Source organism: Loxodonta africana, chromosome 15 (genome assembly GCF_030014295.1).
Source record: "Loxodonta africana isolate mLoxAfr1 chromosome 15, mLoxAfr1.hap2, whole genome shotgun sequence".
Taxonomy (NCBI): Eukaryota; Metazoa; Chordata; class Mammalia; order Proboscidea; family Elephantidae; genus Loxodonta; species Loxodonta africana.
The window spans coordinates 80,568,537-80,584,426 of NC_087356.1; the positions used below are offsets into that span (position 1 = coordinate 80,568,537).

The 15,890-nt window shown below is 39.7% G+C and overlaps 1 protein-coding gene across 8 annotated transcripts in view; it reads left to right on the plus strand.

The window, feature by feature from the left end:
* SIK3 (SIK family kinase 3) overlaps nucleotides 1-15,890 on the plus strand; it is a 260,893-nt gene that overhangs the window by 201,778 nt on the left and 43,225 nt on the right. For 6 of the 8 annotated variants that reach the window (XM_010597896.3, XM_064269029.1, XM_010597897.3 and 3 more), the window contains 2 exons: nucleotides 12,931-13,055; nucleotides 13,754-13,877. In XM_010597896.3, coding sequence (XP_010596198.2) covers nucleotides 12,931-13,055; nucleotides 13,754-13,877 — 249 coding nt within the window. Of the gene's footprint in view, nucleotides 1-1,378; nucleotides 6,062-12,930; nucleotides 13,056-13,753; nucleotides 13,878-15,890 lie in introns of those variants that run through there. The other 2 variants (XM_064269034.1, XM_064269032.1) reach the window with 2 other exon arrangements.

Below are 15,890 nucleotides of genomic sequence, written 5' to 3' on the forward strand. Positions count from 1 at the left end.
TCCGTTAGTCCTTTGGACTAATCTTTCCCTTGTATCTTTAGTTTTCTTCATTCTTCCTTTCTCCCAAAGGGGTGAGACCGGTGGAGTATCCTAGATGGTTGCTCACAGGCTTTTAAGACCCCAGATGCTACTCACCAAGTGTAGAACATTTTCTTTATAAACTATGTTGTGCCAGTTGAGCTAGATATTCCCTAAGACCATGGTCCCCACAGCCCTCAGCCCAGCCATTTTGTCCCTCAGGGAGTTTGGATGTGTTTATGGAGCTTCCATGACCTTGCCTTGGACAAGTTACGCTGGCTTCCCCAGTATTGTGTACTGTCTTACCTTCACCTAAGTCACCACTTATCTATTATCTATTTAGTGTTTTTCCATCCCCACCTCTCCCCTCCCTAGTAACCATCAAAGATTGTTCCTTTTTGTGAATAATCCTTTTCAGTACAGTAGTGGTCTCATACAATATTTGTCCTTTTGTGATTGACTTATTTAACTCAACATAATGCCCTCCAGATTAATCCATGTTATGAGATGCTTCACAGATTGACTGTTGTTCTTTATCGTTGCATAATACTCCATTGTGTGTGCGTGTACCACAGTTTGTTTATCCATTCATCTGTTGATGGGCATCTGGGTTGTTTCCATGTTTTGCTGTTGTGTATAATGCTGCAGTGAATATGGGTGTGCATATGTGATTTGTGTGATGGCTCTTATTTCTCTAGGATATATTCCTAGGACTGGGATTCCAGTATCATATGGTATTCGTTTCTAGCTTTCTAGGGAATCATCATGTCGTTTTCCAAAATGGTTGTATCATCTTACAGTCCACCAGCAGTGCATAAGAGTTCCAGTCTCCCCCGCAGCCTCTCCAACATTTGTTTATTTCCTGTTTTTTGATTGGTGCCGGTAATGCTAGGGTGTGATGGTATCGCATTGTGGTTTTGATTTGCATTTGTCTAATGGCTAGTGACCCTGAGCGTTTCCTCATGTGTCTCTTGGCTGCTTGAATGTCTTCCTGGGTGAATTACCTGTTCATCTCCTAAGGTGTTGGGTTTTCTTGTAGATTTTAGAGATTAGAAGTTTGATTGATTTGTAATAGCCAAAATTTTTTTTGCCAGTTATAGGTTCTCTTTTTACTCTTTTGGTGAAATCTTTCGATGATCATAAACGTTTAGTTTTTAGAAGCTAACCTATCTTCTAGAGTTTGTGTGTTGTTGGTTGTGGTTTGTATCCGTTAATGCCATGTATTAGGGCCTTTAACATTGGTCCTATTTTGTCTTCTATGAATTTCATAGTTTTTGGCTTTATATTTAGGTCTTTGATCCATTTTGAATTAGTTTTTGTATATGGTGTGAGGTATGGGTCCTGTTTCATTTTTTTGCAGATGGACATCGGGTTTTGCCAGCACCGTTTGTTAAAAAGACTGTCTTTTCCCCATCTGATGGACTTTGGACCCTTGCCGAAGATCAGGTGACCATAGGTGGATGGATTTACATCTGGGTTCTCAGTCCTGTTTCATTAGTCAATACATCTGTCATTGTACCAGTACCAGGCTGTTTTGACTACCGTAGCCGTATAGTAGGTTCTGAGGTTAGGTAGTGTGAGTCCTCCTATTTTATTCTTCTTCTTCAGTAGTGTTTTATAAAGTCGTTACATTTAAAATAACAACGTTAATTGTAGAGTAATCTAAGCACACTAGAGGAAATTTCCAGCCCTGGTGGCACAGTGGTTAAGTGCTCAGCTGCGAACCAAAATGTCGGTGATTCGAACCCACCAGCAGCACCGCAGGAGAAAAGACCTCATGATCTGGACCCGTAAAGATTATATCCTAGGAAATCCTATGGGGTGGTTCTACTTTGTCATATAGGGCCACTATGAGTCAAAATCAAGTGGACGACACACAACAACAACATAAGAAATTTAAACGACAAAAAGATTTTTAAATATTCAAACAGTAATTCTACCTCTAAAACTATCATTATTATTTTGAGTGCATTTTCTTCCTGTGCATGTCTTTTTTCCTATATGTGTTTTCCATAATTAGAATCAGTGTATATACAATTTTATATGCTTTTTACTCTTTTATATTGAGTATCTTTCCCATGCTACTCCACATTATCACCCTTTTTAAGTAACTGCATATCAAGTAAATATACCATAATTAATCTACCTCCTTTGTTGTCATAAGAAGGAGCTCTTGGGACAAAGTGGTTAAAGCAATTGACTGTTAACCGAAAAGTCAGCGGTTCAAAACCACCGGTGGCCCCACAGGACAAAGATCTGGCGGTCTGCTTCTGTAGAGATTTACAGCCTGGAAAACCCCGTGGGGTCGCCATGAGTCGGAATCGACATGAGGGCAGTGGGTTTTTGGTATTTGTTACAAGAGCACAGTAATTCTTGATAGTGCTTTGCTGTTAGCACTCCCCTCGCCTTTCTTTAGCATTAATAGTGTACTTCAAAACTACAACATATTTTATTTAACCCTTTGAATATACACCGTGAATCTGATCTTTGCTTTAAGTTTGTTTTATTTATGCTGTTAATATTTTTTTACTTATATTGGAGCTGTGATGCTTCTGGCTTTTTCCTTTATATTGCACCAATGTTAGGCCTTATAGTGACCTCCATCTTGAGTCCTGCAGTCTAAGCTTTAGCTTATGACAGTGTAAACTAAGCTTTAGCTTATGACAGTGTAAACTAGCTGTTTTACTTGTGTCCCGACCTAGGACCCAGCCAAGTAGAGTGATCACAGCCTTTCCCTTTCATTCTGTCAGGCTGATGAGCTGGGCAGTTCCAGCACCCCTATATTCCTTAGGGTAACACTAGTTCTGGAATGCTAAAAGATGATCCAAAGTGCCTGTGGCTTTAAAGAAATGATTAAACTCTGTTCTCTGGCTTGTTACCTATGGGATTTGGATAATAAAAACCCGTTGCTGTTGGGTCGATTCCGACTCATAGTGAGCCTCTAGGACAGAGCAGAACTGCCCTGTAGGGTTTCCAAGGAGTGCCTGGTGGATTCGAACTGCCGACCTTTTGATTAGCAGCTGTAGCACTTAACCACTATGCCATGAAGGTTTCCATTTGTATAATAAAAGGGTTATAATGGCGGGGGGGGGGCCGAGTGTAAAAAAGTTAGGGGAGAGTTAAGAGTATTTTATCTGATAGGTTTGCCAAAATTGTAGTCAACTTTTATTACAGCCTTGGAAACCGTAAGGAGCAGTTCTCCTCTGTCCTGTAGGGTCACCATGAGTCGGAATTGACTAGATGGCAATGGGTTAGTTAGTATGATTTATTTATTTTTGTTTCTGTATAGTATCCATAATGTGAATGTGCCACAAGTTACTTTTCCATTGTATCTGTTGATGGATATTTGGGGTGCTTTCAGCTTTTTTTTTTTTTTCAGCTTAGCGCTCCTAGTAGCAGCTGCAGCGAACTTTCCTAAACATTTATCCTGGTGCACTGTGTTATACATTAATATGCAGTCTTAAACATTTAAGAGTATAAACCTAGGAGCGAAATTGTCTATTCTCAGTTTTTACTTGATAATCACAAAGTGGTATGTGAGAGTTCCCATTGCTCCACGTCCTTGCCAATGCTTGGTATTATTACACCCATACCATTGATATACCAAATAGATTGGTATTTTTGCCAATCTGGTGAGTGTGTAACGGTTGTAGTTTTTTTTTCTCATTAATAATGAAATTGAGCTCCTTTTGTATCTGTTGGCCTCTTTTATGAAGCGCCTGCTTAAGTCTTTTGCTCACCTTTTTACAGCGTTGTCTGATTATGAGAGGGTTTTTTTTTAAGTAGTCTGAATATGAATCTCCTTATGTGTTACAGATATCTTCTTTCACTTTGTGGTTTCTCATTTCACTCTCTTTAAAATGTCTTTCAATGACTAGACATTTTAGTGTAGTATTAATGTACTCCAAATTTACCACTTTTTTCCTTTACAATTAGTGCTTTTTCTTGTTTAAGAAATTCTTCCATCTGCTGAAGCCAAGAAGATATTCTCCTTTATTATTTTATTTTAAAAAAACCTTATAGTTTTCACTTTCACATTAAAGCTGTAATCTTCCTGGAATTGATTTTGAGATATAGTGTGAGGATAACTAATTGTCCCTGTATCATTTATTGAAAAATTTATCCTCTCGTCACCATTCTTCTCTGTGTGCTGTTTTTTTAAAGAAACTGGTAAACACACAGTATTGTTCAAGCACTGTATGTCTTTGAGAAAACCATAAACAAAGGCTTGATAGTTAAGAATAAGACGAAAAACAGTAGACTATAATATCTAAGGAAGCTGGAAGTTGTAACAGAAATAGCTATGAGGTGAACATTTACTTAACTGTCTACTACCTGATGCTGAAAGCACAGTGTGGGCGTGGGCTTTGAGGACATGGAGACTGGCATTAGAGATGGGGTCTAGTTCTTGTTAACTGTTTAAATGTGGGTACATTACTTAACTTCTGAACCTCACTTTCCCAGATATAAAATAATAATAATGACCATCTCAATGAGGGTAATAAAGACAAGGTACTGTAGCATAGCCCATGACAGAGAGGGCTTTAAAAACATATCAGTTTACTTTATTCCATATAATTCAGAGTGTTGCACAAATGGGAAAGCTGCTGTAGTGAGAGAGATGATTCAAGACAAATTAGTTCTGGATCTTCCCAGGATACCTGCCTCCCTCCAGGATTCTTGCTACTCAGCTACACATCCAAGTTTTTCATTTCTAAGTACTCTGGATAAATTCACTAATAATTTAGGATTATTATTTATTGGTTTCATCAAACTTGGTAAGAAACGCATGTTTTGTTCACAGCATGGCATTCTAAATGTTCTAAATGATTCAGTATGAATCTGGATTATGTTCGTAGTCCATTCCTGGGACAACCTTTCTTTAAAACAAAGAAACAAAAGTTCTGAGAAGACATTATTCCATTTCTACGTCAGAGTTGCCATAGTTTTCCCCTACCCAAAATGTTTCTCCCATCCAAAGTAGTATTTGGATGACATTATATGGGCACTGCAGACCACCATTTCCCTTTGTGAAATGCTTTTACCATCATCTTAAACTGAAAATGTACAAAATAATATTTTTCCCAAACCCTTCTCCTTCTTTACGTCTTTCATCTATCCAGCCCGTGTGTTCAGCCTGTCATCAAGTTTTGTTCACTCTTCTTTCAAAATATTTTTCTAATTGTCTTTCATATTTTCTCTACTCCCACCTTATTCCAGGCCTTCAACATTCGCTTCACAACTAAGCTAGTCTTGCTTTCAGGTTAATGTTACCATATCACTTGCCTGCTCCAGAAGTCCCAATGACTCCTCATTACCTATAAGAGTGGTTTTCAAATTTCTTCAGAAAGAATTCTGTTTTATTAGTTTGTTTAAATTCAGATATCCAAGCTATTTCCAGGAGATCCGTTAAGTCTGAGATAAGACTTGTGGCTCACTCCAAATACATTTTTTTAAACGTCACTGTTGATTCTATATGTACAGATAAGGTTGAAAATCAGTGGCTGGAGGGGAGGACTAGAGGATGGGATGGTGGGTGCTTGTGGTTAGATGGAGTTACTTACCCCTAGACCTTCTGTTGGCCCAGGACAGAAACCATTCCCAAAGCCAACTGCTGAGACAGGGATTGGACTGGACAATGGCTTGGAGAGGGATGCTGGTGAGGAGTGAACTTCTTGGATCAGGTGGACACTTGAGACTATGTTGGCGTCTCCTGCCTGGAGGGGAGATGAGAGGGTAGAGGGGGTTAGAAGCTGGCGAAATAGACATGAAAAGAGAGAGTGGAGGGAGGGAGCAGGCTGTCTCATTAGGGGGAGAGCTATTGGGAGTATGTAGCAAGGTGTATATAAGTTTTTGTGTGAGAGACTGACTTGATTTGTAAACTTTCACTTAAAGCACAATAAAAAAAAAAAAAAAAGATACGAGTTTTGTTTTGGGTGATCGATACAAGCAAATCTTCATGACCTGGGATTAGGCAACGGTTTCTTAGATATGAAACCAAAAGTGTTAAATGACAAAAGAAAAAAAAAACAGATAAATTGAACGTCTTAAAAATTAAAAACTTTTGTGTATCAGAGGATACCATTAAGAAAGTGAAAAGACAACCTATAGAATGGGAGAAAATATTTGCAAATCATATCAAGGGACTTGTATCCAGAAGATACAAAGAACTCTTACAGCTCTATAAAAAGGCAAATAACCCAATTTTAAAACGAGCAAATAATTTGAATAGTCGTTTCTTCAAAGACGATACACAAATGGCCAGCAAGCACATGAAAAGATGCTCAACATTGATAGCCAATAGGGAAATGTAAATCCAAACCAAGGTGAGATACCACCCTACACCCATTAGGATGGCTGTATGGAGCCCTGGTGGCACAGTGTTTAGGTGGTTGACTGCTAACTGAAAGGTCTGCAGCTTGAACCCACCAGTCACTCCACAGGGGAAAGATGTGGTAGTCTGCTTCTGTAAAGATTACACAGCCTTAGAAACCCTATGGGGCAGTTCTACTTTGTCCTGTGAGGCTGCTATAAGTCGGAATTGACTCCATGGCAACAGGTTTTAGGATGACTATGATAAAAAGAGACAATAAAAAGTATTGGCAAGCGTGTAGAAGAAATTGGAACCCTCATACACTGCTGGTGGAAATCTAAATGCTAAAGCCACTTTAGAAAAGTTTTTACAGTTCCTCAAAATGTTAAACAGGGAGTTACCATACCATATGACCCAGCATTTTCACTTTTAGCTATATATTCAAGATAAATGAAAATATATGCCTACACAAACACTTACATGAATGTGGTACGGCCCTACATGATGGAACGTTATTTAGCAATAAAAAAGAATGAAGTACTGATAACGTGCTACAACATGGATGAACCTTGAAAGCATTATGCCAAGTGAAAGAATCCAGTCATATATGATTCCATTTATGTGAAATGATATCCAGAATAGACAAATCCACAGAGACAGAAAGTAGATCAGTGGTTGCTTAGGGCTGATGAGTTGGGGGAAAATGGGTTCTCTTCCTATCACTAAAAGCTGCAGTTTACGGGCCTGATGCTACTTTGCTGTCTTATTGCTTACCACATACCGCTACAAACCTCATAGTATACCCGGGGCAGTCTCTTTATTGTCCCTTGAAATTATTAGCATGTTAATTCTAGTTAGTCTGCTTTTACTTAGGCACTTCTCCAGCCCCCACCCAGAATATCATTTCCACTTTTCCCCTCTCCTCCAGATCCTTGCCATTCGACTAAGTTCCACTTCCTTCTTGAGTCTTTCCCAAGGAGCATCTCTTTTATGGCTTTTGGTTCTCTAACACACTGCTGCACCCAGTGGAAGGGCCCATGTACACATGTTAAATGAGTGAAGAAATGGAGGAGCTTGTTTAGGGAATATGGGAGATTATGAATAAGAAGTTTTAGGAAATTATGAAACGCATTACGAATAAAAGCAGTTCTAGAGCCAAAAGAAGATAAACAATCACATCAAATAGAAATACAGTTTTCTAGGTTCAGGGTAACTGATCAAACTTAAGTTCTAAAAGCTTCATGTTCCCTGTTTTTTTGTTGTTGTTGTTTGTTTGTCTTTTGGCATTTCTTTCTTTCTTTTTTTTTGTTTTTGATCTTCTGTAGAGAATTTAATCCTTTGAGACTGCTTCTACAAACGGGGGTGAATGTACCATATTTATCTCTGAACCTCACCCGCATTCCGAGCACATCCTACCCATTTTAAATCCTCAGTTGATAACTGTTGAACAAATGCATTGATTCCACTTTAACAATAGTACCTCCTAGGCGAGACTTTTTTTTTTTTACATATTTGCTTTTTAACATCTTTTTTTTTTTTTTAGCTGTATTAGCTCTCTTTTTTTTAATTGTACTTTAGATGAAGGTTTATAGAACAAACTAGCTTCTCATTAAACAATTAGTACACATATTGTTTTATGACATTGGTTACCACCCCACAGCATGTTAACACTCTCCCTTCTCAGCCTTGGGTTCACCATTACCAGCTTCCCTGTCCCCTCCTGCCTTCTAGTCCATGTCCATGGGATGGTGTGCCCCTTTAGTGTTGTTTTGTTTTATGGGCCTGTCTAATCTTTGAGTAAAGGGTAAATCTCAGGAGTGACTTTATTTAGTACTGAGCTAAAAGGGTGTTTGGGAGCCATACACCCAGGATTTCTCCAGTCTCTGTCAGACCAATAAGTCTGGTTTTTTGTTTGTTTTTGTGAGTTAGAATTTCGTTCTACATTTTTCTCCGGCTGTATCCAGGACCCTCTATTGTGATCCCTTTCAGAGCAGTTGGTGGTGGTAGCAGGGTACCATCTAGTTGTGCTGGACTTAGTCTGGTAGAGACTGTAGTACTTGTGGTCCATCAGTCATTTGAACTGATCTTTCCCTTGTGTCTTTGGTTTTCTCCATTCTCCCTACTCCAGATGGGGTGATACCAGTGGAGTATATCTTAGATGGCCACTGAGAAGCTTTTAAGACCTCAGATGCTACTCACCAAAATAGAATATAGAACATTTTCCTTAGAAACTGTGTTATGCCAGTTGAACTAGATGTTCCCTGATATTTTTTGGCATTTCTGATCCAAGCCAGCAAGATTTCTTCGTTGTTTTTTACTCATTACTTTAAATTTTGCTGTGAGGATTTTCTCTTTCAAGTTGGGTCACCTATCAGTTTTTCAGTTGTCCATACAAGTAGATAATTAAAAACTGGCAAAAGTCTCAGTAATTCTATCCCGTCCATCTGTTCCTCATCGTACCCCATCCTACCTTTACGTCTTACCACACGTGCCTGAGTTCCTCTAGTACTTCCCTAAAGTACACAAAACAGACAGTTTGAGTTTTAACTTTTTATTTTTTCCTTCTAGTTCTCTTATACTGTGTAGCAAAGTACCCCCAAAGACAAGCAGCTAAAACAATAAAGAGACGGTATTTTCCCCCACCCTGGTTGTTCAGCCTCTGGTGAAGTATTGATTGGGAAGGCCTGAACTTTCAAAATGAGTTAGAGAATTAGTGTATTTTCATAATTTGTGGTTTCTCCTACATAGGTAATTTAAAATGTCAGAAAACACATTATGTTATGGCTGAATGACAATGAACCATCTAGATTTTAACTTACGAGATGTGCATTAATATTGAAGATGAATGTAAAATACTTGTAAAGAGCCAGCCAGACAAGAGAGCAATACGCTTTCGATGAAACTATCAATGTATAATAAATCATATGTTTATTGAAGGGGGAAAGTGGGTCAAATCCTATTAGGTTTATTACATTAGCAAATGGATTGGAATACCCCAAGATCATTCATTAGAGGAAGCTAGCTTTAATCAAAGAAGATGTGTCATGGCAGTCAGGGAGAAGCAGATTTTGCTTGAATGTGCAATGCTTTAGAATTAGGAGTAAGAATAAAACGTGGAGTGGTTATATGAGAGACAGGTTGTAAGATTTGAGAATTTTGCTTCATATGTATTATGAAATAAGAGCAAGCTGGTGGGAGTTTTTGTTATTGAATCTTATTGAAATCTTGCGGTTGGTCACTGAGCCCAGCTGTTGAAGCCAGCTGTTTGGCTGTGACACGCTCTGGAAGCAGGTGCTTCCCCACATGTGACCCCCTCTCGTTGTCAGACCCTAATCATATCATTCATTCTCACACATTTCTCATATAAATGCCTAATAGCTGTCTAAGCCTGAGGGTATCTCTGAAGCTGGTTCCCTTTGATATTGTTTAATCTGTAAAGATCTCCTGTTTGATAGATAAAATAAATGAGCTTGTGCCACCAAGTTGTGCCTTCCACTCCCTGGCAGTGTAAAAGGGTGGACAAGTAACCAATTGTAGATAAGACATTTGCGGTTCAGAGTGAGAAATCTCCTATATCCTTTAAACTGATTTTTAGAAAAATCTTAAACCAACTGGTTTAAATTCATTGCTTGGCCGGTTGCACTCTCAATTCAAAACACACACACAAAAAAAACTTCATAATTCTGTCTTCTGGACTTTTGTATCCAATCACACCAATGTCAGAGTCTATCAGTTATAACAGAATCTACCAGCATTTCTCTTCTGCACTGGGAGAGGAAGCCTAGTCATGGAAAAGGACCTGGTAATGGTCTTTAAAAACTAAAAAAAAAAAAAGAAAGGATCTTCTTTCTATAGAATTTCCAAAGTCATCTGCTTTTCTGAATCTCATTTCTTGGGATTTTTAGCAACCTATCTATCCCTTTTTTTTTTTTTTTTTAAATCTATCCCCACTCTTTTACAAAACTTATTTTTAACAGGATTCAGTCCATGCAGACTTTAATTTGTAAATGAAAATTACTGTATTTCAAAAAAAGTTGTAGTTAGCTGGTACAATTTTAAATGTAGTTTCATTTATAGCCCAAACCAAGAAAACCCCAGTCCTGTTGCCATAGAGTTGATTCCAACTCGTAGTGACCCTGCTGGACACAGTAGAACTGCCCCATAAGGCTTCCAAGGAGAGGCACTCAAAGCAAACCAGCTGGGTTGTCAGTGTGAGATGGCTCCACTAGCCAGGAGGTGAGGAGAGGATGCCCCATTGATTTTATAGCATTTTAATTTAGTGACTTTTTCTTGAATCCCTTTGTATAAAAACACTGTGTGGGGACTAGGATAAATTAAACTATTACCTTCCCATTTACAAATTAGTGGACAATATAAACACATAATAAAGCTGACTATGAGATAAGGCAGAATGGTAACTGGGGTGTAGAGGTATAAACAAAGGACTCTGGAAGCACAGAAGAGGAAGCCATTGACATGGTATTTTGAGGTGGAAATCAGTCAAGGTTTCATACAGGAAGTAATTCTGAGCTGGGTCTTGAAGATGAGTAATATTTCAAAGACGGAAAGGAAAGGAAAAGACATGGCACAGAGAGGAAGTTGCATAAGAAAGGCAAATAAACATAGGATGTGAATAGTCTAGTAATGCTGGAATGGCCAGGGATAAGTTGGAAAGGCAGGGTGGGGCTTGGTTGAGAAGGATCTTAAATGATAATGCGAAGAGATTTTGACTGTTCTGTAAGCAGAAGGGAGACAACAGATGTTTTTGAGCAAAGAGGTAACATAATCTGATTTGTGTAACACTCACTGTGCTATGGATGGATGGCTTAGAGAGAAATGCAGTCGTCTTAGGTAGTAAGCCATAGCAGCAGTCTGGGTCAGAGATGGTAAAAGTATCAACTGAGGTGGGAGAAATGGAAATAGAAAGGTGGATATGGGCTCAAAATACACTTATAGGATAGAAGCAGTAAGACTTTTATTGCCAGCTTGACATGGGAAATGGGGGTAGAAAGGATTTAAAGTTGACCCTAGTTTCCCTGGTAACTGGGATGGTGATGCCATTAGGAAGATAGGAAGAGCAGAATTGATTTTGGAAAATGTGGGTTTGATGTGTTTCTTCCCATGTCGTTACTGGAAATTTATGTCAGGAAGTTAAAAGTAGTACCAAGACCAGGAGTACAAATTTGGGGAATTACCCCCTAAACAAGTGATAGTGAAAGCTGTGGGATCGGAAGAGTTAGCCCTGAAAAAATATAGAGCAAGAGGAAACAGTCAAAATCAGATGCCTTACCAGAAAACACTTTGTATAAAAGGTAGACAGAAGAAAAGCAAATAGCAAAAGGAGGCAGAGTTATCCACAAGAGCACAAAAAACTAGGAAAGGAAGGAAAAGGTTTCGGAGAATAGATAGGTGCTTAGCATTTCCAGGGGTAATGCAGGGGGTGTGGTAAAGCACTCAGCTGCTAACCAGAAGGTCAGTGGTTCGAACCCACCAACTGCTCCACAGGAGAAAGGTGTGGCAGTCTGCTCCCATAAAGATTTGCAGCCTTGAAAACCCTGTGGGGCAGTTCCACTGTAGGGTTGCTGTGAGTCGGAAACCCACTCGACGGCAGTGGGTTTGGTATGCCTGGGATAGGAGGGAGTTTTTATGTAGATGAGGGATTTCTAGTCTGTGATACATATAGGTTGTTCATAAATAAAAGTTTTTACAGCTCAACAGCTCTCTTTGGCTTGTTACTCTTGCTCATTTTCTTAGTGTTCCTCCCCAAGCTTATCCCTCGTGCATCCCTCATACCAGTGCCAGTTGCCTGGAGTCAGTTCAGACTCATGATGACCCCACGTGTGTCAGAGTAGAATTGTGCTCTACAGGGTTTTCAGTTACTGTTTTTCAGAAGGAGATTGCCAGGCCTTTCTTCCAAGGTGCATCTAGGTGGACTTGAGCTGCCAACTTTTTGATGAGTAGCCAGTGAGTTAACCATTTATACCCCCCGGGGCTCCACCTCCCACCGCCTTACCTACTCCCCCTTAAAACAGTGGGGGCAGGGAGGCCGAAGCACAAAGGGAGTTGAAGTTAAAATGTAAACATTCTCGGTTCAGTTTGTAAATAAGCTACATGTTCTTTATTTTGAGTAAGCCATCTTAACAATAATAATGTCCAGTGTCTAATTTTTAAGTCACTTTGTCGCTCCAAAAAACCCTAACTTTGTCGCTAGAGGTCATAAATGTTCTTGCCATAAAAAGTAAAATTAATATGAAAATCCTGGGTCCAATTCAGTAGGCTACATGTATTTACTGATTCTGATATGGTCTTAACATCAATTATAATCTGATTTCTTTGTTGTTACAGGAACAAGTACCACTCACCCCAGTCTGCCAGGGTTTGCCATCTTTGCTGGTGTAAATCAATCATGTTTACTTTTCCGGACCAGTTATCTTTTGCATCCCAGCTACCCTGTATCTCTATTTCACTACTTTTTTTTTTAAGTGGCTAGCTATGTATTTTCTACTTTTTCTTTTCAGATTTGGTATTCCAATCTGAGTGACTAGAGACTAGTGTTTGCTGGGTTAAATAACATAAGTAATGTCCATTTGCCTTTCTAGATTTTGGCTTCAGTAACCTCTTTACTCCTGGGCAGCTGCTGAAGACCTGGTGTGGTAGCCCTCCCTATGCTGCACCTGAACTCTTTGAAGGAAAGGAATATGATGGGCCCAAAGTAGACATCTGGGTAAGTAACTACCTCCTATTACAGCCGGTGGCATTGGTTACCCTGGGCGGCGCGGCTTCTGATGCTGCATCGGAGCCCTGGTAGTGTAGTGGTTAAGTGCGTGGCTGCTGACCAAAAGGTCAGCAGTTCGAATCAACCAGCTTTCTCCTTGGAAACCGTATGGGGCAGTTCTGCCATGTCCCTCCCATAGGGTCACTATTAGTCGGAATCGACTTGATGGCAACAGGTTTGGTTTTGGTTTTTTTCATGCTGCATGTGTATTGGGATCTTGGTCACCTGTTCTTTGAATTCCCAATTCGTTATCCGGTCTTTCTTCCTGTAATTATCACCTGGGCTAAGCCACATGTTTCAAATTCCCCTTTGTAGCTACAAAAGAGCCCCAGGGCCAGCTTTGATGGGTGCTCTTGCCAAGAATAGAGATTCTTTCTGTTGCTCTCACTTACTTTCCCCCTAGAGGGTGAATACAGAGAGAAATCTGGGCTATGTTACCCAAAATTGATGTCTAAAAGCAAAGAAGAGCGTTAAATATTCTGAAGATGATTGGTCTAGACATGCCCATATTTTTTTCTCATTAAAAAAAAGGAAGGAAAAGTTTTGTTGCATTACCTTGTGCATGACTCGGCATCATCTTCACTCTAATGGCCTCATTTGTTTCCTCTGATGCAATTAATTATACATACTCTCTGTTTGGGATGCAGAGCCTTGGAGTCGTCCTCTATGTGCTTGTGTGTGGTGCCTTACCATTTGATGGGAGCACACTGCAGAATCTGCGGGCCCGGGTGCTGAGTGGAAAGTTCCGCATCCCATTTTTTATGTCCACAGGTAAGGGAGTTGCCAGCACGTAGCTGTAACTGGGTTCAGGATAGTTGGGCATGCTAAGCAATCCCAGGAATTCAGCGATTCAGTATTAATGGTCCGCTTAACAACCTTCCTTAGCTCCAGTTTGTTGACTTGACATCTCCAGGAGGCAGAATTCTATAGGGAAAAGAATACAGGCCTTGGCATCAGATTGCCCTAGTGTTTGTATGGCAGATTACTAAGTAGTCTTCCTGGACTTTAATTTCCTTATCTATGCATTGGTTGAGAGTTTTGTAAAGGTTATTACTGTAAGGATTAAAGTAGATAATACATGCAGAGATTCACTAGGCCCATCGTGTAGCAGCAATGCAATAAAAATTTCTGTTTCACCTCGGTTTTTCATCTCTCTCCCCCATCCTTTTTCAGGATAATATTTTCATGTACTAGCCCCTATTGAGGTGTGGTTTTAAATGCCAAGGATAAAGCAGGGCTTACATCTTAATTTGCTACTTAATTTTCTATCTTTATGACACTTATCCACTAGACTCAAATTAAAAAAAAAAAAAAAAAAATTTTTTTTTTTTTTTTCCTAAATGAGTGGGCAATAGGGTGAGTAGCTCTTGGAGAAATTTCATACCGAAAATAGACACCAGATGCCCAGAGTCTGGAGCATTTTATCACCATTTATACACACATAAGAAGAAAACATTTTAGAACAATGCGTAAAGTAGTATATTTAGTTTTGCTTAATCATCTATATACATTTTACAGGAGAACACACATAGTGTGTATACCCTGGGTTGGCAGCAAAGCATAAGCACACAGGAATTGCATTTTAAAATAAATAAGTGAAACGTGGACTAGTCTTAACTTTAAGTCTTCTTAGAATTAGTGACTTAATAGTGTTAGATAATGTTAAGTGCTGTGAGAAAAATAAAGGAAAGGGGCTTAGGGGTGGTGGGTGGGAAGTTATTTTAAAAAGGGTGGTCGAGGAACCCCTTCACTGAGAATGTGAAAAGCAAAGACTTAAAGAAGGTGAGGACATAGCTGGCAGATACCTGAGGACGAACATTCTAAGCAGAGGGGACAGCAAGTGCAAAGGCCCTAGGGAGGGAGCATGCTTGGAGTGTTTAAGAACAGCAGGGAGGCCTGTTTGCTACAGAGGAATGCGGTACTGAGTAAAGAGCGGTGATGTAAGAAGTAAGAGGAGGTGAACCCTCTGGGGTGCAGTCAATGAATGTCATACAGGCTTTAATTTTTACTCTGAATGAAATGCAAAGTATTAGAGGGTTTTGAAAGAGGAGTGACATGATCTAACTTTGGGGTTTTTTTTCCCTCCCAAATTTTATTATGAAATTTTTAAACATACAAAAAAGTTGGAGGACTTTTGGTGGATGGGTGGAAACAAAGCCTAATTCATGTGGAAACAACAAAAAAGAATGGGAGGAAAATGGCGACAGGAAATAGATACAACTCTTTCCAAGCCCACTGTAAATAGGACTACCAGTCATCTTCTCTTTCATGTCTTGAAGGCACATCAGTGGAAACATTTTCAAAACTGAATTTAACTCTTCCCCTCCTGGGATTTACCCTGTTCTCTGTTCCCTGTCATAGTGAATGGCATCACCAGGTCCCGGCTGTGCAGCCTCATAGGCCTTCTTCCCAAGGCCCATCAGAGAATGCTGTCAGAAGGGTGAGGCCTAGGAGAAAATGAATTCATGAGGCTCTTTAAGTCTTTGCTTGGCTTACCACGAAGTTTTGAAGTTAATGGGAGGGAATCCTAGAGTCTGTCCCTGAGTTCTTTTTCTGCTTACCCCTCCAGTTTCTGGGCACAATCATACCTCTCTAGAGCTAGAAATGATAATTTAGAGGCAAGAGCTGGCTACCTCCTAGCCTGTCGGGTCTGCTGTCACTGCACTGCAGAAGATAATGTGGTTGAGAGAAATCCCTAAGAACCTTTCTTTTCTCAGACTGTTGCCTTAGACTTGGGCTGAGTTTATCCATTTTTCTGTCAAAAAAGATCTAGAAACTCCAGCA